Source organism: Peromyscus leucopus, chromosome 1, assembly GCF_004664715.2.
Source record: "Peromyscus leucopus breed LL Stock chromosome 1, UCI_PerLeu_2.1, whole genome shotgun sequence".
NCBI classification, from domain to species: Eukaryota; Metazoa; Chordata; class Mammalia; order Rodentia; family Cricetidae; genus Peromyscus; species Peromyscus leucopus.
The window spans coordinates 32,208,810-32,233,613 of record NC_051063.1 but is presented as its reverse complement, the minus strand read 5'-3'; the positions used below and the strand labels follow the sequence as shown (position 1 = coordinate 32,233,613).

At 46.5% G+C, this 24,804-nt stretch overlaps 1 protein-coding gene across 3 annotated transcripts in view; it reads right to left on the bottom strand.

Annotated features, from left to right (window-relative positions):
• Positions 1-24,804, bottom strand: part of Gpam (glycerol-3-phosphate acyltransferase, mitochondrial) — a 60,319-nt gene that overhangs the window by 6,673 nt on the left and 28,842 nt on the right. For 2 of the 3 annotated variants that reach the window (XM_028875075.2, XM_037206082.1), the window contains 17 exons: positions 23,635-23,728; positions 22,634-22,764; positions 20,940-21,062; positions 18,656-18,729; positions 15,793-15,906; positions 13,398-13,544; positions 12,732-12,828; positions 11,995-12,131; positions 8,256-8,355; positions 7,727-7,939; positions 5,860-5,973; positions 5,644-5,729; positions 4,677-4,792; positions 2,611-2,681; positions 1,676-1,940; positions 1,185-1,327; positions 85-162 (listed from right to left, as the gene is read on the bottom strand). In XM_028875075.2, coding sequence (XP_028730908.1) covers positions 85-162; positions 1,185-1,327; positions 1,676-1,940; positions 2,611-2,681; positions 4,677-4,792; positions 5,644-5,729; positions 5,860-5,973; positions 7,727-7,939; positions 8,256-8,355; positions 11,995-12,131; positions 12,732-12,828; positions 13,398-13,544; positions 15,793-15,906; positions 18,656-18,729; positions 20,940-21,062; positions 22,634-22,735 — 1,980 coding nt within the window. In that variant the 5' untranslated portion in view covers positions 22,736-22,764; positions 23,635-23,728. Of the gene's footprint in view, positions 1-84; positions 163-1,184; positions 1,328-1,675; positions 1,941-2,610; positions 2,682-4,676; positions 4,793-5,643; positions 5,730-5,859; positions 5,974-7,726; positions 7,940-8,255; positions 8,356-11,994; positions 12,132-12,731; positions 12,829-13,397; positions 13,545-15,792; positions 15,907-18,655; positions 18,730-20,939; positions 21,063-22,633; positions 22,765-23,634; positions 23,729-24,388; positions 24,529-24,804 lie in introns of those variants that run through there. The other variant, XM_028875076.2, reaches the window with a different exon arrangement.

Here is a 24,804-nt window from a genome sequence, read left to right as displayed (position 1 = left end):
AACACTGGTTTAAATAAATCATTGGCAGGAAAGAAAGTGAAGAACAAGAAGGGAAATAACGAAAACAAAGGCGGTGCCCCTCACCTCTGCCACGGTGAGAATGCCGTACTGGATGAACTTTCCTACCGTCTCGTGACAGACTTGGTGAAAAGTCTGGCAGGGCTGAAAAGAAAAGTCATCTCCAGGTGAGTGACCTCACACGTCTCTCAGAGGCTGCAGAGCAGCTGTTAGTCCTTCCAACCCACCGCCTCACCCACCCCAGAAAGGCCGCGGGTCTCTGCTGTCCACTGTCTTGATAAATGGCCACGCCAAGGCCAGAGAACGGAGCCCTTCCCAAAGGCAGTGCATGTAAGTGGTCCCAAGCAAGTCATTGCTCTGGAGCCCAATGTCCTGAGTGGGGAAAGCCCTGGAAGGACCAGCTTCCCGGACCTTCGGGGGACTTCTGTCTCTTGTTCTACAATGCTCTCCATACAGGAGCTATCTCACAATGAAGATGGTTTACACAAGTCATCAAAAGGAACACAACACCCCAATAACAAAAAATTCCCTTAAGAACTGTGAGGCCCACATTAGGAGCCCTATCTGCACACACCCCTCCTGATCCTGCCACCCAAGTGTCAACCACACACAAAAGGCATGTTCAAGAAGACCACACTCAAAATGTACACACTCGTGAATGTCCCAATAATCAGTCATACAGGAGAAAAAGTACAGGGCAAATATAGATTCTACTTGGTTTTGAGAATCCAAAATCTGCTCACTAGGCCTCAATTTAAACATCACTGGTGTAGGGATGTGATAAAACGAACACGCACACTTCACTTCTGAGCCTCTGAGTGTGGAAGCTGAGAAGGTGATCTCTCATCCACTTACCACCAGGGTTCCAACAGTCACACGTGGGTGCGCTAGCTACTGACACCCACACAGTACCTTCTGCACAGTGACTGTGCAGTGCCTGGGGTCTGACTGCCAACTCCCAGCAATCTCATGCCTCAGAGCCAGGGCACTGGGCACTGAGCCAGACACAAACCAAAACAGTCAAGGCCAAGCTAGGTTAGTGGTCGCTAAAACTCCGAAGTGGAACAGAGAGGTGCAGGACACACAGGAAGAGAAAGTAAAGGTATTTCACACCTGCACGCACAGAATCAGGAGAGGATCAGAAGCATGGAGGAGCCTTCACTCACCAGAGAAATGGTGCCTTCGTTAGAAAGAAGGTAGCACAGGCTGGCCGCCTTCCGCACCAGCTGCTCCTGGCTGACCAGGCTGCTAGGGCCACCAGCAGACCCTCCCGAGCCCCTCTTGTTCAGAAGTGCATAAAGGCTGCAGGCTGCGGAAACACAAGGGGCAGCAGAGTCACCAGTGCCATGCCGGGGACTCTGACATTACCACTAAAGCCGAATAACAAGTGAAAATAAGTCTGCAGCAGCTGGAGAAATGTAAGCAAGACCCCACAGAATCCCACTCTCTAAGAAGCTCTGGTTCTCCGTTCTCCCAACTCTAACTCACCTCCACAGTAAAAACTGCAGCGCTGTGAAGGGTAACTCAGTGGGCAATATTTTCACTGGAGACTAAACCACAGTGGTGCATTCCCTCAAACAAGGTGCCGGCAACTAAACCAACCAGGCATCCCATGTGTTCCAGGCAAACCCTGAGAACGTTTCCGGCCCTAACGTACCTATGATGGCTTCCATGATAAAGACGTGAAGTACCCCGTTGCTGTAGAAGTTGAGTTCGAAGACTGATGGGACAGTTGTGCTGGGGGTAATAAAAAATTCATCCTTCCTGCTAGTGTGGGTGATAGTGACACAGTTTCCCAGAAGCTGAATAGCATGCATGACGACATCTTCTGAATTCCCTGAGAATCCCAGGTCAAAGTCACGAGCCAAGACTTCCTCCTTCATCACAAAGAAGTCTTCCACCAGTGTGGAGAGGTGGGTTCCCTACAGAGAGACAAAAGTGGACTGTGACAGCACAAAGCCTGATCTCCCCAGATTTTCCCTGCTGTGGCTGCCCTGCAGGCACACACAGGAACAGGCCCAGACCAGCGAGGCAAGCGGTAGGGAAGGCACTAAGAAGCTGCTCCCAGGAATGTCACGGGCAGACGTCACATCACAGAACCCGAGCACAAGGGGTCACACAGGGAAGGAGACACAGTGTGAAATAGTGCCGAGTCTCAGTCAGGACCCGTTTCATTCACCTCCCGAGTGTTTATTTAGGGTCTATATACAGACCCCAGTCTGGTGTCAAGAGGTTGACAGTGAACATCCAAGTCGCAGTCTCTCCCACGGCAGAGCTACACAAGCCTACTGTGGGAGGGCAGAGGGGGCTCTAACATACACAGCAAACTTGCTGGAAACTGCTCTCCACCAGAATGCATACTGTGTGTCATTGAAATATACCTTACTTAAGTTAACTACACTAGAGCGGCACCCTTCTGTTATATGCATTTACAGTCTGCCTCAATCTCATGCGGACTTCTTCCCTCACGGGGCTGGTGAACTCTGGGCAGGGTGCTTTGCTTCTCTGTCACGGTTCGTCGCACAGCCTCAGCCTAGAACAGGCTGAAAACACCCGGGCTTCCTCCTGAGCCACCAGGAGCATCCGACCTACCTGCCTGTGTCTGTAGAGCAGCAGGCAGGCCACGATGTGGGTGGACATGATAGCGCAGGACTTGCTGGCAGCTGAAAAGAAACAGAGCATCAGTGGGCCTTGCTCTAACTTAAGTGAGAGCTTGGAAGTACCTTAGCTTCCAACAGGAGCATGTGGAGCTAACCATGTCTTCTACTATATTTCCTATACTGCAGCTTACAATGGAAACACAACTGGATTTGCCAGTGTTCTGATACAAAGGAGCCTCACAGCGGTCACTAGCCAGGAGACAGCACTCTATGACAGGTCCACCTTCAATTCAGACCAATGAGATTAGGTCACTAAACAAACGTCTTTACTGAAATACCAAAACCCAAAATGTAGGCACACTCTGGAACTCTAAGGGGCCCTCCGCTGTGTGTGTTGGCATGCTATGGCTAGTCTTATGTCCCTCTTCTTGTATGTCTCCATGTGCAAAATGAAAGTTCAAGAGCAAGGAAATAGACTTAAGTCATAAAATCAGGGCTCAAATTCTAACTTTTATACTAATTGATTTCATGACTTGGAGTGAATTCATAAACTGAAGAGCCTCCATTTTTAAAACATGGAGACTCACTGGGATGCAGGAAATAGCCGACAGCCTAGGAGACGCTCATAGCAAGGATGCTCAGTATGCTTGCATTTCCTCTTTTCAGTGTGGCCCAGAGAAGCAGGGAGGGGGAGACATGGAGATACATTTAGAATACCTATGCTTTGGAACTCAGAACTTTGAATTTGTACAAAATTATCATCAGATAGAGATATATGAAATAGAGTTGCCATTTCGGAGTCTTTTGAAATGACAGTGAATTTAGAAATACTTCACTCACAATTAAAGCTGACTCCAGTATTTGCAAAGAACCCAGCACCATTTTACAGCCATCAGGAATAATGTTTATGAAAAACTTAAAAACACCATAATAAGTAGAAAATAGTTCAAAGCCACAAAATATTTTTAGAGACCAGACAGCAATACCACTGATTATCAGGAGGTAAATTTGCTATTTACTTCGTTTCTATTTTCCAAACCTTTGACAGTTAGGAAGAATCCGTTTGGGCATCTGTATCTGAGGTGTGGGACACACTATCATACATTCTTAAGGAAGAGTTCTCTGGCACACACGCGCGCACACGCACATGCACACACGCACACGCACATGCACACACGCACACGCACACACGCGTGCACACGCACACATACGCACACATACGCACACGCACACACATACGCACACGTACACACACGCACACATGCACACATGCACACGCACGCACACACGCGCGCGCGCGCGCGCGCACACACACACACACACACACACACACACACACACACACACGGAGGAAAAGCAGCAGCCACAGTGGGAGAATGGGAGACACCAGCTGAAGGTCGGACCCTCTGCACATTGTCCGCAGGAGTAATGAGACAGTGATGAGACCGACCAGAAGTGGCTCAGGAAATGGCAAGGAGAGCCAACAAGGGCCGAGCCCCAGGGCACCACCAAGAGCCACTCCAATGCACAATGCTGCACTTGGAATTTAAGGACAGCTTGATGGTGGCTGGCTTACCCTCTGCTCAGGGTTAACCTGGATACACAATTTGTGCACAGCTATTCCAGGAGAGCAGCAGCAGTTGTCAGGGTGCAGAGGCACTAGGGGTTCCATCTGCATTCCCCACAGCTAACCCAGCTTTAGGATGGGGAGCCACTCAGGAGTTACTGAATTAAAAATATGCATGGGGTTAGAGGAGAGATGCCCAACTGTCAGCCCAGACAGCATGCCACACAATAGCTCGGGCACACAGTCCTAAGCATGTGTTAAGAAGCATGAGAATCCCGGCATGGGGACTCTCTTACTGGACAACTTGGGTGTCCTGCTGTGCTTCTCAGACCCGACCCTCGCTGTCACTTTCCTTCCAGAGTCCCGCCCACTACAGCCCATGGAAGAGAGGACGGACTCAAGAGGACTGCCCTGAGCAGACTTCCGGCCCGCACGGCCCACACTGCCCCACAGTGTGAACTGGGGACAGCAAAGCGTGGAGCTCAGCTTACTGAAGAGGATGTGCTCGGCCAGGTTTGCAATCAGCCTTCTTCGGAAGGCTTCGTCTGCCGAGTTTCTGGACTCGTTACCGGATATGTCTTGATTTTCATCGGCAGCATCATTAGGTCTGAAAAGATTTGTAAAATCAGCCTCCTATAGCCCCACACTTCAACGGTATTTTCATTTTATTTTTTTGAGCTAGCATCTCATTCTGTTGCCCAGGCTAGCTAAAACTCACTATATAGACTAGGTCCTCTTTAAGCCTGCAGCTTTCCTACTGCTGGGGTGACACACACGTGCCACACCTAGCCCTGTGCTCAAAATATAGGACTAATTTCTAAATGTATGAATAGCTCTGATCACTACATATTTTAAATTGAAACTATAAACAGATCATTTATCTGGGTTGTTTTCCTCTACAACATAGAGCCTAATATATTTTTTCAGACAGAATACTTTTTATTTTTACTTTTTATTTATTAATGACTAAATAGTCTATTGATACATCACTTCCAAACTCACTGAAAGAAAGAATGCAGGAAGCAAGAGACCATGTTTTAGAATATCTGCAAGCTCCACATTTTACCTACTATAAAGGAAGGGCTCTAAATTACAATGCACTTTCAGTTCTGGAAAATTCAATTACTATCAAACACTCTTTTACGAGTCTCACTCACTTAGAATATGCATAACCCAAGCGAGCCCCAAATGAATTCAGTTAAGACATTCAAAAGCATAAATCAAATAATCCAACAAGATTCACAAAATCCAAGAGGTTTGACTTGTAATTAGACAAAGCCTACATGGAGAGGGAGAGCGAGCGAGCAAGCGCCTTCCCACATCCTTTATCCCATCAGGACTGTCACTGCAGTGAGGAAGGGAAGAAGAAGGAGCATGCTCCTCCCAACGCTCCCCCACCGTCCCCTGCCATGCAGGGGCTGAGAGTCGGGACGGTCAGCACAGGGCTGCACACCCTACCTTGTAGGAAGGATAGCTGGTAACAATGCTTGCTCCAGAGAGAGGGGAGCAGACACAGGCTTCTGACTTTGGCTTTCTAAATATTCCTGGAAAAATTAAAAGAAAGAGGGGAAAAAAAACCTTCATAACAACATATAAACCATACTTTGGTCTTCAACAGTTAAAAGGAAGTGTCCGTGACACAAGCTTCAGGCCAGTGCTTTAAAAGCTTCTCACCTTCAAGGAGAACGGCTGTGCAAAATCCACTCGGACATACCCGTAGTTTTTCCGCAGCATTCTGATAACACCTCTCGCCACACTCCAAAGACTCTCGTTCTTCTTGGGCTTGCCCTAAACACAACAGTAAAGGGGGGGTGCTCGGCTGTCGTTTCTTCTGGGGGCTCTCACTATGCTATCCAAATCTGCAACCCTGCAGCCCCACCCAACTGCTCAGACACAGCCATGAGACACCATGCCTGGCTTAGAATAATTTTTAAATAGAAATTTGAGTTCTATCTTGGTAAAAAAGACAATGATAAGTAAAGAAGGAAAAATGAGTGACTGGGAACCAGGGTTGTCAACCTTCTGACTCTAAGTGGGTTGGGCCACATTCACAGCTACCCTGGGATCATGTGACCCACAGGCACAGACTAGACACACCTGACTGCTTCAACTGAAATCTGCCAGAAATCTCTAGCATTCAAAGATGCTCACAAGATACAGCCTCGTTGTTCAGGGGAAACTGAGCAAACATGTAATGCTTTCCCTCAATTCGCAAAGCTATAGCTCCAGAACAGTGAAGGACAACTGACATCATGCCCTGGAAACTCTAAGTACTAAGACTCAAAAAGGAGAAGAGCAGAGGTGGGGGGCGCCAGCCAGCCTCACGGTGGCCTTTCCACTAACGAGAATGTTTTTTAAAAAGTATTTTCTTCACAAGGCATCCCACACGGCACACACAGCGATGGCACAAACTGTCAAGAGTCACCAGCCAGCTGTAGTTCCAGGTCCATCCCTTATTCTTGACGCCTCAGCTGTCAAGCATCCTAGAAGTTCTGACACACAGGAAGTGGAAGTTTTGAAACACATACTTTGCCCAAGACTTCCACACTATCAACAAAACTGGACTCCTCTGGCACTCACACACCGCTGGTCAGAGTGGTCAGCGAGGAAACGATCTGGGAGACGTGCCTGATGTTCAGTGTCTATCAACTGAGCACACTCAGAATTACAGCTATCACCCCTCCTCAGTACACACGTACCAAAGGGAACCCGAGGGCTCCAAGAGCGATGTGCTGAGACTAAGGAGCTTTGTGTGTGAGTCATTCACAGTGGAACCTTCCCCTGTGGGCTCTGAACTGTACCCAGCAACAAGGCTGAGCCTCACAGGTGCCTGTGCTTACACAGGTAATCAGATACCAAAGAACCCCATACATTATTATTACTATTATTAATGTTGTTGTTGTTATTTAGAGTTCAGCAATGGAGAAAACCATCTTTCATAAGAGGCCGGACAAGCGGCTCCCCTGGAGGGAGCCGATAGGAAAGGCGTGCGGAAGACTTCTGGGGTCCTGACACCTTTCCTTCTTCTGGGTGCTGGCTACACACGTGAGTTCACTTTTTGATGATCCAATCTATGCTTATGACTCACGCATCTCTTAGTAAAAGTTCACTGAAAAACTTGCTCCCTTTTCTCATATTAGTTTGCAGTTGCTTTGCCAACATGACCCAGCCAGTCTTCTGGCTTCACTAATACTCGCTCATAATCAATCCATAGACCTCAGAGAGAGCAAAGCATAGATAACACCCCCCATAGTGGACATCACAACTCACTGACAAGTGGCTTTCCACCTCAAATCCCATGATCAAGGCCAGCACTGACACATGTTCACATATGTCTCCTAGCCCAGGGAAACACAGGAAACTCACTCACAAGCTGACAGACAAGATGAAGGCAACTCACCAATGCCCACTCAGGCAGGTTTCAGATGGGCAACAAGAAGAGCCATGTTTAGCAAAATGCCACTCTTACCTAACGCTAACCATTAAATATAAAAGCAAAGCTTGAAAGGCGAAGATGGCCTTGTGCAGGCTGGCTCCTCACCAACTGTTCACCGTTGTAGTGACCTTCGATTATCCGGTCGTAGGAGATGCCCACAGGAATGACGAGGATGTCAGGGATGGTGTTGGAGGACAGAGTATCCACTACCACTGACAACAGCCCTGCCCGCGCACAGGAGGTCTTCCCACTGCGGGAGCGGGTGCCTTCCAGGAAGATCTCCAGGAACTGCTGTTGCCGGAGCAACTCAACTATGTGCTGAGACAAGAGAGAAGGAGACCTGGGCTAAGACCGTGCAATTCAGATGAGCTCACAACAGCTGAATCTTAAGATAAAATGCAGGGAAAAATATAACTTCATCACTGACAGAACGTTTCCCCATATCCATAACTGCAGAGCATCCCACCAAAGCTGTATTTGGGAAATTACAAAAAAAAAAAAAAATCACTTATATCTATGCAGCCACCTCCCAAATCAAAGAACAAATTTGTAAAAATCCTAGTTCCAACATCTCTGTTGCCCTCCTGTGACAGCTAACACTATGGTGTTGAGGATAATTAGAGGCCATACGCACCCCATGAAGTAATGCTCTATAGAGAATGTCTTTGCGTCCATCTGGGGTTTCATCGAGCCTCCTCCTTATGAAAAAGCCCCCAAGCTTGTGAATCAAGGTACTGCAAATGAGGGAATGCATGAATTATTTATGAGGAAAAATGTAAAAAGAAGACTCAAAGGTCAAGATACTCCAAAGCACTTTCCATTCAGAAAGAAATCCCATATGTTGACAGTGTAAGTGCAGAAGCTCATTCTCCATGTTATTGACATGCTTCACCCATTCCTTGGCCTTTGGAGTAGTGTTGTGTAACTTCTAAGCCACAAATGAGTTCTAATGTGATGTCATCTGCAAAGGTTATGGCACAGCTTTCAAGATTTTGGAATGCTTCTAAATTTAAAAGTAGAAAGTCACTGCCTTCAGCTGTGTCCACTGGTGAATCCACCAGGCTCTGACGGACAGCTCTGTCCACTGGTCACACAGACTGGAGTCCTGCAGATTCCAGTGGACAGCTCCGTCCAGTGGTCATGCAGATGGGTGGCCCTGATTAAACTAAATGGCTCACGGCCTGGACAGATGGTTCAGGAGTTGACAGCACTGGCTGCTCACTGAGGACTCTGGTTCAATTCCCAGCCCTCACATGGCGGCTCACAACCATTCATAACTCCAGGGGATCTAACATGCTCTTCTGAACTCCTTGGGCACCAGACACACAAGTGATGCTTATAAATACATGCAGGCACATTCATACACATGAAAGAAATAAATCTTTAAAATAATTAAACATAAATGGGTCACACACAAAATAAAACAGGACTAAAAGCCATGAATTTAGAAAGGGGCTGACTGGTAGGGAGGGGGCAGGGGAAGAGAAGAGAGGTAGGAGGAAGGAAATAATCAGAATATCTACATACATCTATGAAATTGTCAAAACAAGATCAATGGCTGAGCATGGTGGTGCATGCCTTTATTCTCAGCACTCAGGAGGCAGAGATTAGGATTTTCAAGTTTAGCCTGGTCTACATTGCTGGCCAGCCAGAACTACAGAGTAAAACCCTGTCTCAGAAGCGGCGGGGAGGTGGGGGAGAAATGAACCAATAAAAAAATTTTTTAAACCCTGTTCATTCTTTCTAGACACAGGCCCATGGAAAATTTGTAAAGCGAACAAATATTCTTTGGAGAAATACTCTCAAATAACTAATGTATAAGAGGGTCCCTATGATAAGAAAAATTTTATCAAACTGAAATCAAATATAAGCATCTTTACAAAACAGGAAATGGCTGGAGAGACAGCTCAGCAGTTAAGAGCACTGGCTGCTCTTCCAGAGGACCTGGGTTCAATGCCCGGCACCTATGTGCCCTCTCAACCCTCTGTAACTCTAACTCCAGGGGTCAGATCCCTTCTTCCAGTCTGTGTGTTTAAAAAAAACAAAAACTAGGTCCATTTGCACACGCAGGAAAAAAGCAATTCTGCTTCCTCCCCCAAGTCTCTTTCTGCAACCCTGATAAGCTTGGATATGAAGTTGAAAGTTTGTAATGAGATTTCCTGGATTCAGCCTCTCCTGGACTTTGCAGATGGAGTAATTGTTTTCAGATAGGCATGAGTATTGTACTGGTGTACAGCAACATTATATTAAAATGTTAACATTTTTTGGTCTCCTCCTTAGTCTGTATCTGGAAGTCAGAGTAAGATGTGGGTGGGGCGTATGTATGAGTGAACAATGTACCCTGAGATGTGTTTTGTCATTGTGGAGACTTACATGGGATAAGAGAAAACTGCAAACAGACAAGTTTGTCTACAATCCGTCATATCTGAAGAAAAGGCAGGCTAAGCGATGGCTGGCATGAGTTCCGGAAAAGGAATGCTCAATTATGGGAAATGATAAACTTGACACTTAACAAGAAGCCTCGCTGGAAACCAGATCAGAAGGGAATGAGTATGTGAGCTGCCTGACCATGGGAGAGCACTAGCAGAGAGAGAGAGTGTGTGTGCACACGCACACGCACGCACGCACGCACAAATGAAGCCAGAGCACAACCACAAGTGTCATTAATCAAGACCTATCTACGTTTTGGGACTGGATCTCTAACTGGCCTGAACTTGACAAACAGGCCAGGCTGGTTGGCCAGAAAGGCCAAGGTTCCCTGCCTCTGCCTCCCCAACACTAGGATGACAAGCCGACACCACCACACCCAGACTTTTCCACACCTCAGGTAGGTCTTCAAGCCTGACAACAGTTTACCAACTTCACCATCTCCCCAGGCAAGCTTTCGACGATTTTCTGATTCAGCTTCTCTGTTCCTTGGTGCTGGGAGAGATACCCTTGAGTGTGACATGGGTGTTCTAGTCCCTGGGAAGCCTATCTGTCCTGTAGGCTCCCACCTCAATGTCACTGTCGGCTGTTTGTCTGTACTCCTGGTACATGACAAGCTGTTGGACAGCGAGGACTGAATGTGTCTTGTCCATGCTTGCTCGAAGCTCACCGGATAATTCCCACTGACTCTGCCGATGACGCCAGTCAGGCTGGCTGCAGCAGTCTGGGGACCAGGACAGAGCGCCCTGTACCAGGAGACTGAGGCCAGGACTCTGGACGCCACTGTGGGAGGCCCTGCCTGCCGGGCCACCAGCTCTTTGCAGTCTCTCTCTGTGTTCACCCTCCTCACTCACGGGGTCACAGAGCTGGCCTCAGTGCTCTGTGCTGCTTGGAGTTAAGAGTTCCATTCCTCAGCTCAACCCAGCCCTCACTGGCTCCTCAGGGACCCGACTTCGTAGACAGCAGATCCAGCCTCCTACACCCTCTGCTGAGCCCCACATCTAGGAACTTAGTTCACTAATTCCTTTCAGTCTGTCTCTGCCCCCTCTCCAAGAACACGGCTGTACTTCTGATGTAAGTCCTCATCATCTGCCTGAACTCTCACAACAGAATCAGAATTAATTAATCTCTTCAAGCCCAGAATGGCCACTCAACATACAGGTCTGAACTCATCAGTGTCCAAAGCCAGGACGGATGCCAACCTTAGCTTAGAGCTGCTTTGGATCTAGCCCTTACGATCTGTGCAGCTGCCCCTCAGGCTTTCCTTGAGCTTCCTAGTACACACTCCAGCTTACCTACTTGTCCATCACTTTCCTACCACCGTACTTTGAGTCTCCGCCTTTGCACACTCTGTTCCCTTTGAGTGGAATGCCAGCAAACACCGTTTGTGTTTTATTGGATTCTCTACATCAGGAGGTCAAGGTAACAGCAGGGTTACTCTCAACCACCTTCATCTGTCGTGGGGCCAGCACCTAACCTCCTTTGACAGGTCTGGTACCATACCCCACCACGTTGCTTTTTAACAGCCTTTCCTCCACCTGATAAACACTGTCCCCAACTTTATCCAAGCACAGTCCAACATGTAGTCCATAGACAGAAATATGGTCATGAACAATGCCTTGTTTTGTGTACTAGCCAAAGGTTACACAATGAAGCATTACTCTTTTTTTTTTAATAAAAAAAGGCTAATGCCATTTTTATAACGTATCAAAATATAACACAACAAATCCCAAATTCAAACCAATCTTTTCTTTTTTTTTTTTTTTTTTTTTTTTGAAACAGAGACTCGCTATACAGCCCTGAGACCAGGAACTTGCAATGTGGCCAAAGATGGCCTAAAATTCACAGAGATCCACCTGCCTCTGCCTCTCTGTGATTAAAGTTGTGTCCAACATGTCTGACAGAACAGGCTCTTTAATCCCTTGGATCTCAAACACTGAGCTCACCTGAAGATGGGGATGTTGAGATTGTTGCCCGAGGCGATGTACGGCGCCTTGATGTTGTGGCAGAAGAGAATGAAGGTGAGCAGCAGGTAGTCGATGTGGGATCTGTGCACCGGCAGGAACAAGAGCGGCAGATTCGTCTAGGGCAGAGGGAGCGCCAACTTTAAAGCTCAGGTGGTAACGGTCGGTCCCACTTCACTGCGCTTTGGTTCCAGTCATTCATCACTGGCTAAGCAATGACTCACTCTCCACAAACATGCTCCAGCAATTCTCCAATGCCCACATAACTAGATGTAAGATCCACCACTACACCAGCAGCCACTAGTGGGGGAGAATCTCTGAGAGTCCAGGCCGACCACACCTCTTCTGAGAGGCAGTCTTCATTATGGAAAAGGAGCAGAGGCTTTGGAGCCAGGCTTGGTTTAAAACACTGAGAAAATCATTTACTCTCTGTGACTTTGGCCAATGGTTCCCCCCACCTACGCCTCTATTTCCCTGTGTATAAAACAGGTATTGTGTGACCTGGTGTTCAGGTTGTTGCGAGGTAACTTATAAAAAGAATTCTATACATTTTTGATAGGCCCTGCTTCTCTCCCAAAATGCTACTGCAGTTATCACAAAGTGGGAAGCTTCCAAAAGGCTTCCAAAGCCTGACCGCACGGAGGAGATGCTCTGAGAGAGCTCACAGCACGAGCCACACACTCAGGGGAAACAGAGTGATGGGGCGCAGAAATCCTTACCTCGGTTGCGGCTTTAACCATCTCCAGTTGACCCTTGTGAATCTGAATGTTCCAGAAGAAGCTGTTGAAGAGCTTTAGCAGCACCCAGCCAGTCAGCCTGAAAGAAATAAAAACATCTGAATCTACACAAACCTAGGCAAACATGCATAGGTTATAAATCTGCATACAGCTCACTTTTGCCTCCCACAGCTTCTGAGCCTACGACCTAAAAGCACTTGTAAATGACTTCGTGTGTGCACACTTAGGTTTCTGGACTGATGAATGAGTGTTCTAACGTAAACACACACTACTCACAGAAGTACCTCCTCACTGTGGACTATGAACACATTTCCCTCTGATAGCACTTAGTCCTTCGAAGGTGAACAGCCATGCTAAATTAGTGAGCAAAAGGACCCTTCTAACACATGCCACCACGCCCTGCAAGACACTAGACTCGGCCATTTGAGAACAGACGATACCCATAATAGAGCGGCTGCTGCCAATCAGCAGGGCACAGTGGATCGAGGCCTCCACTGTGCTGTTCCACACCTGAGCTGGCAGATTTAACACTGAAACACACTAACGCCTTTTGTTCGTATCTTGAGCTAGGAAAAGAAGATCCAATGTTCCAGTCTACTTGGTGGAAACACGCTGGCCTTGGCCTCCGGCCATCCATCCCTTTACTACCTGATCATTCCTGGAGAGACGGTAGCAACCATTTCCTGCAGGATCTTTCTGGCTTTCTTTTTCACTTTCTGGATGGCTTTAGACTGCTGTTGGGCAGATCCATCCACGTTCAACTCAGCAGCCACTTCAGCAATTGCCTCTTCGACTCTGATTTGAAAGTAAAAGTCAGACAATGAAGCTGATTCTGTGTCACAGGACATACATGGTGTATTCTAAACTATGGCTATAAGTGAATAGGGTGGGAAAACAGAATAAAATGTCCAGTCTTTAACATGCAGAAAGAAGTACTTTAGTGGCAAAAGAGAAAGCTCCAGTGAGGACCATTAGCCCCTGTTGTCTATCACAACTGATGGCCAGGGCCTGGAAGGATGGCTCAGTGGTTACAAGTATGTACTGTTCGTGCAGAGGACCTGAGTTTGATTTCCCAGCACCCACATCAGGCAGCTCACAACTGCCTCTAATTCTAGCTCGAATGGATCGGTCACCCCTCTGGCCTCCTCCTGCACAGACACATACTCATATATACACAAATAACAATAATAATATAAAAAATGGGCAACACATTCCTAAGGCAAAGAATCCCTTAGGAATCTGGACAGGCCTAACGATTTCACTCAGATTCACTGAGTGACTGCTGTGGTATTTGAATGCCCCAGTCATGTTTCACTTTAGCAAAGGAAGGAAAAGGAAGGTTACTCCTGGGTACATAACCCATGAGGGAGCATGTACTCAGAGTTGAACACACAAACTTCGTGGAAATGGCTTTACATAATCTAGTATAATAAACAAAGTTAAAAAAAAAAAAAAACTGCCACAAAAAGTCAAAGTAATGTATGGTTTTTCTTTAGAAATCATATCTGTCATTTGTTTATATTGTCACAACACTAGAACTGCCTATAAAACTCTCTGAGAAGCATTAAAATGGACATAACTATTTACTTTTTCTTTTTTCCAATTGAACCAGTCATTTTACAAGGGCAGAGCTCGGGATCAAAAGCTCCTCCCAGGTGGACAGGTCTGGTCTTGACTCAGAGCATGTCCACTACCCTAGTTACCTGGAGGCTTAACTAGACGGCATTTACTGCGGAGCCTAGGATGCTTCTCTGGGTCTCTAACGTGGCCTCTCCACTGCCAACCATTCAGCAATTCAGCTAACGTGTTTTCCTAAGTACTTACTAAGAACCAGCACTATTGGGGTCGGAGCCAGAACCCCTGGCAGGCCTACAAACAAACCTTATGAACTCCAAGTTTCAGTCACCCCATCTCTGGTTTCCAGCTACAGTGAAGAGGGCCACACCCAAGAGGTGAAGCAGAGAAACTCTCACCAAAGCTCCCATGCTTAAGGGCTCAGAAACTCACCTCGCAAAGTATGGAGCAAGCCGAACTTTAAATAAAGGTAAATGGAATGCCTTGGAGTCTGCCCCTACTTCCTAGCTCTCCGTGGTCTCCTGATTTAAGGCACTGGGAGGGGCTCTCTGGAACTCCCTTGTTTGACAGAAACTTCTCCCCAAAGAGACAAGTCTCTGAACCTCCTAGAATCCTGGTCAGCAGGTAGAGAAGGCTGCTGGGCTGGGACGAGCAGTCCCGGCAGCGTCAGGGTCATGTCACTAGTCTTCTGAGGAAGGCTCCAGCTACCTGGGCGAGCTAATCACTCTGTCCCGAGTGACGTTCCATGGCTCATTCCATCTCCCTCAACAGGAGAACTTCGTCCCTGCCACTGATTTCTCTCGCTCACTCATTAACCCCTGCAGTTATTTACATCCTGAATCCCCTAAATCCCCTTGTTTCCTTTTCCCTACAGCTACTCCAGTTTCTGGCCGCGCTGGGCAACTGCTCTCCTGGAGACTGCTACACATTAACGAAGGTGTGTGGCTCTTTTCCTTGGCAGTCTGCTGAGGTCAGCCTCCCTCACAGGTAAACATTTTCTCTGAGAGCAAAGGATCTTATTCTCCAAGACTGAAGCAGTGACCTCCTACTACAAGGACTTGGCCTTGGGCACTCAAAACCCATTAGACAAAAGACCAAGCACTCCTCTTTGGGCTATCAAAACAGAGAATGGGTTGCCCCAACAGTCACATAGAAAACTGATGGGGACCCCTAGGCCTATGTGCACACATCTCTAACATTAGCTCATGACTTGCCTTTCACATTCTAGAAGACTATTCAGTACACAGTCCATAAAACAGAACTGTCCACCTATCTCACACTCCTCACCACACCTTCCTCTCCTGACTTTCCTCAATTTCTTTTGGGGTTTAACACTTACTGCTCAGAAATGCAAGCATTTCCCTGGGGGAAAAGCAGAGAAACCAACAGAAGAGACTTAACTCCCACTCCCATCCCACTGCCACACATCCAACCTGTCCCCAGCATGTCCCCAGTGTCCCACCCTCACCTGCTGCTGTTCAGGACATTCTCAGTGATACCGGTGGCAAACATGCCCTTGTGCACATCCCGCTCTTGAACAAAAAGGATGTAAGAGAGACGCCTTGCCAGCCATCCTCGGTGCCTGCAAAACACACACACAAACCTTCTCAGCAAGTACTACAGCACACCTCCACTACAGAGTGATTTTCCACCCAGCCGATGGTCCTAGAGGTCAGAATGCTACGCAGTCATTTTGACTCATAATTGCTTTCGTATATTCTCAGGTAAAACTGAAACTTCAGGGCTGGAGAGATGGCTTAGAGGTTAAGAGCATTGGCTGCTCTTCCAGAGGTCCTGAGTTCAATTCCCAGCAACCACATGGTGGCTCACAACCATCTCTAGTGGGATCTGATACCCTCTTCTAATATGCAGGCATACATGCAGTTAAGAGTACTCACATACATAAAATAAAATAAAAACCTGAAAGTTGGAAACTGTCAATGCTTAAACTGTCTTATTTTCCTGAATAGTAATCTAAATCTAAAAACAAAAGGGAAATTGACTTTCTCACTAGTGCTACAGAGGCAAGCAAGTGGGGTGTTGGCCGTTAGCTGTGTTTGGGCAGGGGTAGGCAGAGGTGTACACAGCTTAGAGCTACAGCTATACGCTACACAAAGCAGACTTGGAGGTCTCTTCCCAACACAAAGGACCATTTTCTTTATTAAAGCATTCTTCCAAGATAAGCCCTGCGTCTCAAAGTGAATTAAAAGCTAATCAAAGCAAAGACATCCAGCTTCTGAACATCTCTAGTTTTCCACTGTAAACACACATCAGGTCTATCTAAGGGAAAGCGTATACTCTTGTAGGTGACAGCAACTATGTGGGATTGGCTGGGGTTCACAGAGATGGGTTTTGGAATAAGAAGCCATGCATCTCTCTGTGTAATGATTTGAAACCATGTATGGCAATGGCATACGGCAACATTATTATTATTTCCTCCGCAGTGATACTGACAGCAGATTCAAACATGAGGTCATAACTCTGAAAAGAGGCCAAGAGTGACTGTGAATAACTCCTCACCCTTTCCTGTCTCCAGCTTCAGAAAGGTTAACTCAGTGTGTTGCATTCTCGCTAACCCCTGTTCAGTGAACATGTTCAGATGATTACTACGACCAAAAGCCCACGCGCTCTCTGAAAGCCTGTGCAGTCTACTGCAACATGGCATCTGTGTGGTGTGAGTGCGGGTGCGCGGACACCTGAGCACGGAGGAGCGACAGCACGTGAGAATGTGCCAATGGACCTGGGGCGTGCAGGACAGTGCACACCCCCTGCTCTCACAGCCTTTAGTTTTTGTCATTGAACACACAAGCAGCTGCACAGGCAACATGCTTCAGGAAACAGTTTGGGCCACCGTCAAGTCGGTGTCTTAAAAACTGCTCAAATCAGGGCTAACGGACAAAACTTTTGGCTTCCTATGTAAAATGTCCACTTATATGAAGAAGAAACTGTTTCTTTACTTAGGACCATGGTCATGTCAACTAAGAAACAGGAAATAAAAACAAATTTCATGGACCAGTCTTTCCTCTCTGCTTTAAACCAAGAAGACAGAGAGGAACCTGAGAAACGGAAAGAAAATACTTGGATTTGGACTCTGGTTCTATTACAAAGGCAAACTTTAACACAAGCAGGACTCATCACCCTCACACAAGACCCTCTTCACCTAGTGAAGGGCAGTGCCGTCGGGGACCAGATCCACACACTGCATTCTTGGATCACCTTGCACAGAATTCCAAGCATTTCTCACCACCAAGAACACCTCTGCCGCCTCGGGCGCTGTTCTTAGAACCGTCAGGACTGGTGGTGTCTCTGGCTGCTGATTCTCTGGCGTCACACATTCTTCTGACTTTCCCTTATCTGCTTGTCACACATACAGCAAAGGCCCTTTCTCCCAGGCACCTACCAAGTCCCTATGTACTGGAATTTGGAAGTCAGAACTCATTTTTTAAATTATCTTCAGTAAATAAATCGAAGAACATTTACTGCATGGAGGGGACCAAGAGGAGGAGAAGGACAAACGGACAGAGAGTTGAACCTGAGCACAGTACAGTGATGTACATCATGCAAATATAACGAAACTCGCTGTTCTGTACAACAGGTGCTCACTAATAAAAGGGGACATTTACTCAGGACAGAGTATGTTCCAGGACTCTACAGAACGGAGTCTATGGAAGATTTTTAATCACTTGTTTTTTAAATTCCTGTGTTGGTGTATGACTGCACACATGTGAGCATACACGGCAGTCAGAGCTGACCTCATGTATGACTGCACACATGTGAGCATACACGGCAGTCAGAGCTGACCTCATGTATGACGGCACACATGTGAGCATACACGGCAGTCAGAGCTGACCTCATGTATGACTGCACGCATGTGAGCATACACGGCAGTCAGAGCTGACCTCAGGAGCCGGCACTTTCCTTCCATCACTGGTGCCAGGAATCAGCCTCGGGAGGTCATCAAGCTAAGCCACCTCATCGGCCACATTTATGTTTCTGAAGCATGAAACAGTTACAACATACCATACGACATTCAAACCTTTATCTCTTGTCAAATACCTCCTTCTTCATAGCAAAAGTCAGTGTCTGGATGTGTTAAAGAATACCACAGGTGACAGCTACCCCACACGGGGAGGCCTGAGAGCAGAGCAGCAATGAACTGGGCTAGGCCTCCAGCGGCTGTCCTGCTTCTGATCTTTAGAGGAACTCGCTTGGATCAAAGGCTCACATTCTATCCACTCTAGAAACCACAGGTACATCTTAAAGTATGCTAATTAGCATTACAGAGTTTTACTTCTAAGACTTAGTAGAAGTATAAAAAAATGTCTTTTTACCTTGTGTGAGTTTCATTGATATAAATAACGTTCCGCAAACCCAGAGATGGGATACTGGGGTTGAAAAACCTCTCCTATAAAAAAAAAAAAAAAAAAAAAAAAAAAATGAATGTACACATGAATTCCCAGCTGGATTAACTGGTCATGAATCCCAATAATGTCTCTAGACATTTCAAATTCAAGCATAACAGTAGGAATTGCTGCTTCAAAACTTACAGAATGAAGAAAATACATGTTTTATTAAATAGTACTTTTTATACTTTAAAGATAGTCCCAAACTCATTTTAACTTTGAAACCCTAAAACCAAAGGCCATGGTATCTTTTCCCTTTCCCATCCCTGCTCCCTCTCCTACAGAGCAGGATCTATAATCAGCCTCAGTCACAGAGCAGGACCCACAGTCAGCTTCAGTCACCAAAGTCACAGATTTCAGCGGTCCCCAAATTCAAACAAACTATTATCCTAAATACCACAGTTACTGTTGAATTAAACCCCTCTGAACACAAGACACATGAAATTTACCCATTATATGGGGAAGAAAATTGAGGCTGCCAGCCGGGCGTGGTGGCGCACGCCTTTAATCCCAGCACTCGGGAGGCAGAGCCAGGCGGATCTTTGTGAGTTTGAGGCCAGCCTGGGCTACCAAGTGAGCTCCAGGAAAGGAGCAAAGCTACACAGAGAAACCCTGTCTCGAAAAAACCAAAAAAAAAAAAAAAAGAAAATTGAGGCTGCCAAAACCTGAGCATTCAGTCTCAGATATTTCCATTCTCTAAAACAACTGAACACCTAATAGTTACCTAAAAGTACACCTACCAGTCACTCTCTTTACAGGAGATCTTAAAAGGACAGCCTAGCCCTTTAATGATCAAAACAGTAAAAGTCCAAAAATAAATGCAAAAAAAAAAGTGTCAACAAGATGTAAAAACTACCGCAATGAAATCTCTTCACAAAAAAATTAGGTTTTCAAAGAATGGATGTTAAATATCAAGAACTATAAAAAAAACTTTCTAGCCGGGCAGTGGTGGCACACGCCTTTAATCCCAGCACTCGGGAGGCAGAGGCAGGTGGATCTTTGGGTGTTCGAGGCCAGCCTGGGCTACAGAGCAAGATCCAGAAAAGGAGCAAAGCTGCACAGAGAAACCCTGTCTCAAAAAACAAAAACAAAACAAAAAAAAAAAAAAAACTTTCTAACAAATTATTTAAATGAACATAGGAGGAATTCAAGTTCAATGTAGTTCCATCCATTACTACCTCTACACAAAAAGCAACAGCCTGTTACAATATACCCAGCTCAACCCCAGGCCACAGCCTCACCACCACCAGTAATTCCCTATGCAGCTCTGGCTGACAATACACTCTAGCACTGTAGGTGCAATACTGTGGTGTAGAGCTGTAGTGAAGACATTGCCTTGTGATCAAAATTAGAATTAGGTGAGAGGCCAGTCTACAAAGAAAAGCCACGTGGCCTTCTATTTAAGCCTTTGTTTCCACTGTCCTCTATATGCAAACTGGCCTCACTCCTGGACTGGCATTTTCGTGCTCCTGCAGTTGTAACAGAGTCCTGTGTTAAGGCACTTATACTTTAAAAGGAGCATCTCTAACAAGCCATTCTTGAGCAGACCTGGATGCTGCATAAGAACTCCTCCGGCTCGGTCTGGATCTCACCAATGTTAACAAAGCCATCTAGGCCAGGCTCAGAACTGTACCACCTGCCAAGCCAGTCTCCAGTAGAGAATTCACCCAGCACAATCAGCCATTCACACAAGTTCTAAACAACCTCTGTAAACGACAGTTTCCGATTCCTAAATATTTGGTCCATCCCAAGAACAGCTTAACAACTAATACAATCTTTCAAAACCCTAACTCTGCTTAGAACAGTAGGGAAGGAAATACTAGGGTTGCTAACTCATCCCTCTACCAAATGCCATTAGCAGCTCAGCTCACCTTTCACCCAGTCGGCTCTTCTCAAAGAACAAGGAAGGGTGTGGCATGCTTATCCGCTCAACAAAATAACAAAAACCAAGGACATTTTTGGAGGCTAAAAGTCAGTACCCAGCAGGTATTGAGCACTATTCCATCAACGCTATGGATGTTAACTCAAAGTAAAATCTACTCTCGCCTAACTGTGGACCAACATTATTGAATAAATGAATTAAGTCCATTTCTTTACCTGAAATGTTTGACTTATAAACAGGGGTCTTGGTTCTGAAGGAGTCAAATCCATTAAGACCAAACAACAAATCCACAAAACTGAAGCCCTCTGTGATGAGCAGGGGAGTTCTTACCCAGCTCTGTGGCGTGCAGGAGTAGCAGCACCTTCCCACAAACGGCCTCTTCCGGCTCATGAGGCTCTCCTTCCATTTTAACGTTGCAGATCTGAAGAAGGTAGGTTTGAATCCACAGTCACCCTGGTAAATATAAGGCAGAAACTGTGTTTAAATGGCATCAGAACTGTTCTCATCCTCTTGGTCTCTAAAACTAAGATATTTCAAATAAAAGAGAAAATTATGCTGTTTCTTTCTTTGGGCAGTATAATTACATGTGCATTGAGTGTTTTCATGTAAAGTATCTTGCTCCAACAATCATCACTTAGAAAAAAAGTTTGTTACATAAGAAAAAGTTGCCGGGCGGTGGTGGCGCACGCCTTTAATCCCAGCACTCGGGAGGCAGAGGCAGGCAGATCTTTGTGAGTTCGAGGCCAGCCTGGGCTACCAAGTGAGTTCCAGGAAAGGCGCAAAGCTACACAGAGAAACCCTGTCTCGAAAAACCAAAAAAAAAGAAAAAGAAAAAAAAAAAAGAAAAAGTTGATTTCCTAAAAACATAGTTTGTAACAGTTGCTAACAGCTGGATCAGGTTTTGTCACAGTTTTGACGTTCACCAAAGGATGAGTGGATAAAAATATGACATACATATTACCCAGTGGAACATTATTCAGTCACAAAAAGGGATGAAAGCCAAAGAAGCCTGAGTTATGTTAACAGCCAGGCACATAAAGGCAACCACTGCCATTCTTACATGTGTACGCTGAAAATGTTGGTAAACTAAGTAGCAAAGGCCAAAGGGGCTTCTGACAGTGGGATGCAGAAATCAGACTCCTGAATCCCTGTGCTCAGTCAACCTTGAGCCCTTCCAAGACACTCCCACACGAAAACTATGAAGGCCTGACGCAGTGAGCTGTTGTTCTTGCCATAGTCAGAGGAAAAACAAAGCATGCTTAATGGCATTGTTATCAAGAGCATTTAAAGCTGGAATGTGAAGGGAGACAGTTTGACTAGAGTCAAACGCTGTTCAAGTGTGTCCAGATTCTTCTTTAACTCCAGGTGTGTTTATTGTTCAGATCTCACTGATATGACAGTCTTTAAAAAACCAAATACTGTTATAAAGTTGTGTTGAGGTATTTTAAACACCCCATGTACTTTGAAATAGTAACACAAGAGAATGCATGCTTTTTTAATTAGTTTAATAGCAAGTTTCCTATTTCTAATGTTTTTAGAGTTCATTTCCATTATAAAATTCATGCTTACTAAATATAAGTTGTGGAGTAGATACTGAAAAGAATTTGTAAGCACACTACCCAAAACAATGGTTACTGTTTATGCCTCCAGACAAGTGATTTGCCTTTTTTTTTTTGGTTTTTCGAGACAGGGTTTCTCTGTGTAGCTTTGTGCCTTTCCTGGATCTCACTCTGTAGATCAGGCTGGCCTTGAACTCACAGAGATCCGCCTTCCTCTGCCTCCCGAGTGTTGGGATTAAAGGCGTGCACCACCACCGCCCATGATTTGCTTTTTAATATAATCACTATTTTGAAATTTTCCATCCAGTTTTTCTTCCCAATTAATATTATCAAAAATTTTAAATTATTCTTAGGTTGCAAAAACACCACTTCTAACAGCTGGAAGCAGTTTCTGTGATGATTAATCTCTACTTGATATAAGGCAAACAGTTCAGTAAACTGTTCTGAAGTTTCTCTTCAGCTTACCCAATCCTCACTCGTGTGTTTACATCGGCCAAGGCTGTATTCTGATGAATTGGGCAGATAAGAAACGTCTATTGTGCCAAGTGTCACTGAAGACTCATCCATGTCACAATGTGGAAGTCCCAAATCATGTGCTGTAAAAAATAAGTACTATTCAAGGAGGCATCCAGAGACTTCATGCCAGGTCTGAAAATGCTGATGTCTACACCATTCTGCTCGATAACAGGGTATCAAATGGAATGACAGGTTCCTAGTGCCGTGAGTCGCTGCATAAAAACCTAGGTTGGTGGTGGAGTGCTTAGCTGGCCTGATGTATTGATGTTTCTGTTAAGCTGCCCTGACCCCAAAGGAAAAAGTCAATATTTGTATACTAGTATTTCCTGAACATACAAGGATACAACATCTGTACCCTTCAGATTCCTGAGCAAAACTGCCATGAATATCACTTGTAAGAATGAAAGGCTTAATGCTGGTATGCAACAAATAATTATTGCACTTTGTTAATAATCGATAATTCCTGAGAGGATGAAGACATAATGTTTTTATTATTCACTTATGAATATGTGTGCATGTTTGCGCATATGTATGAGTGCCTGAGGAGGCCAAAACAGGGCATCAGACCTCCTGGAGCTAGAGTTCCAGGTAGTCAGAAGGTACCTGATGCAGGTGCTGAGCACCAAACTCTGGTCTTCTGAAAGATCAGCAAGCACGCTTAACCACTGACCCATCTCTCCAACTACAGCATAAGCTTACTTAATACAATACACGTCATATGACTGAGTACAACTTTCTTATACAATCTTTAATTATTTTAGCTGTAGGCTATTTCTCACATAGCATTAGATTCTTTTTGTAAAATCCAAAGATCACCTTCAGTTAAGTATTCTCTAAAGGGAACACTTGGACTCTTTACAATCCCCACGTGGATTTATTCCAGTAACTGTTTAGCCTCAAAACACCGGCAACTACATAAGCTGACACCAGAAACCCATAAAGCATAGCACCTGGAGGAAAAGTTCTTCTGAAGCATAAAGATTCGGCCCTCGGCTACCAACTTCCGGTCCAGAATGGCCACACAACAGGGGAGCACGCTGCTGCCTGAGGAAAAAAAATGAGGCGATCAGAGGAGAAAAAGGAGGCTAGTGCCAAGAGAAGTCCCCGCCTTGCTCCTCCCGCCCCACAGAGTTTACCCGAGGTCAAGGCAGATTTTTTTTTTTTTTTAAACAGGAGAGGGGAGGAGAATTTTAAAAAGAAAAAACTAAAATCCCAAAGGGTACAGACAGCTGCGCTGAGCAGGGCAGAAAAACAAAATCTGACAGTCGGACACAGGCAGAGGCAAGCGGGCCGGCCCCCCCAGGAGTTCAAAGCCCCGGCTGCACAGCCCCCGTGTGAATCTGGACAAGTTAGTTAACTGCTGCGCCTTGCTTTTTCCATCCGGCAAATGAGCAGCATTAACCCGACTCGACTGTCAGGGTTGCAGGGAGGGCAGGGGTCTCCATAGCACGCCCAGGACAGCGTGGAGTGCACGGCGCTCAGTCCCACCACACGTGGCTGCTGTCAGCGAGCGGTCCCCAGAGCCGCCAGCTGCTCGCGGAGCGCCCCGTGGCCTCGGTTTCCCTGGGGGTCAGAGACGACAGCCCCGCCGGTGCTCCCACCGCAGGCGGGTCCCGCGGGCATTCACGTGCCGACCCACCCCGGAGCCCAGGCCACTGCATGGGGAACCCGGAGGCGAGCCCGGGCAGAGGGGCGCCCACGCACCTGTCCCCGCGCTCGGGCCCAGCGGCGTCCCGCAGCCGCAGCCCGCACCGCGTCCCGCAGCCACAGCCCGCACCGCGCTCTGTTCCACCAGCCCCGCAGCTCGCGCCGGGGCGCCCGCAGCTGCCAGCGGTTCAGCTCTGTGCCTGCTGCAGCGGCGCGCGGCGGTGACGCAAGCGGCGCGCGGCGGTGACGTCAGGGGCTGCCGGCTGCCCGGCCTTGCATAATGCGCTTGGATGAAGGGTGCACTGCTGTGTTCGCTGAGCCTGGGGAGTGAACCTAGTGGTTACGCTGCCCAAGCTGCATGCTTCGTGCGACCGTCGGCGGGTCGGTCGGTCTGTCTGTCTGCCATCTTCCTTGTGTGGCTCACCAGACCCTGCCGTGGAGTGTATGTGGGCTGTGTGGGTTTAGGTACCTAA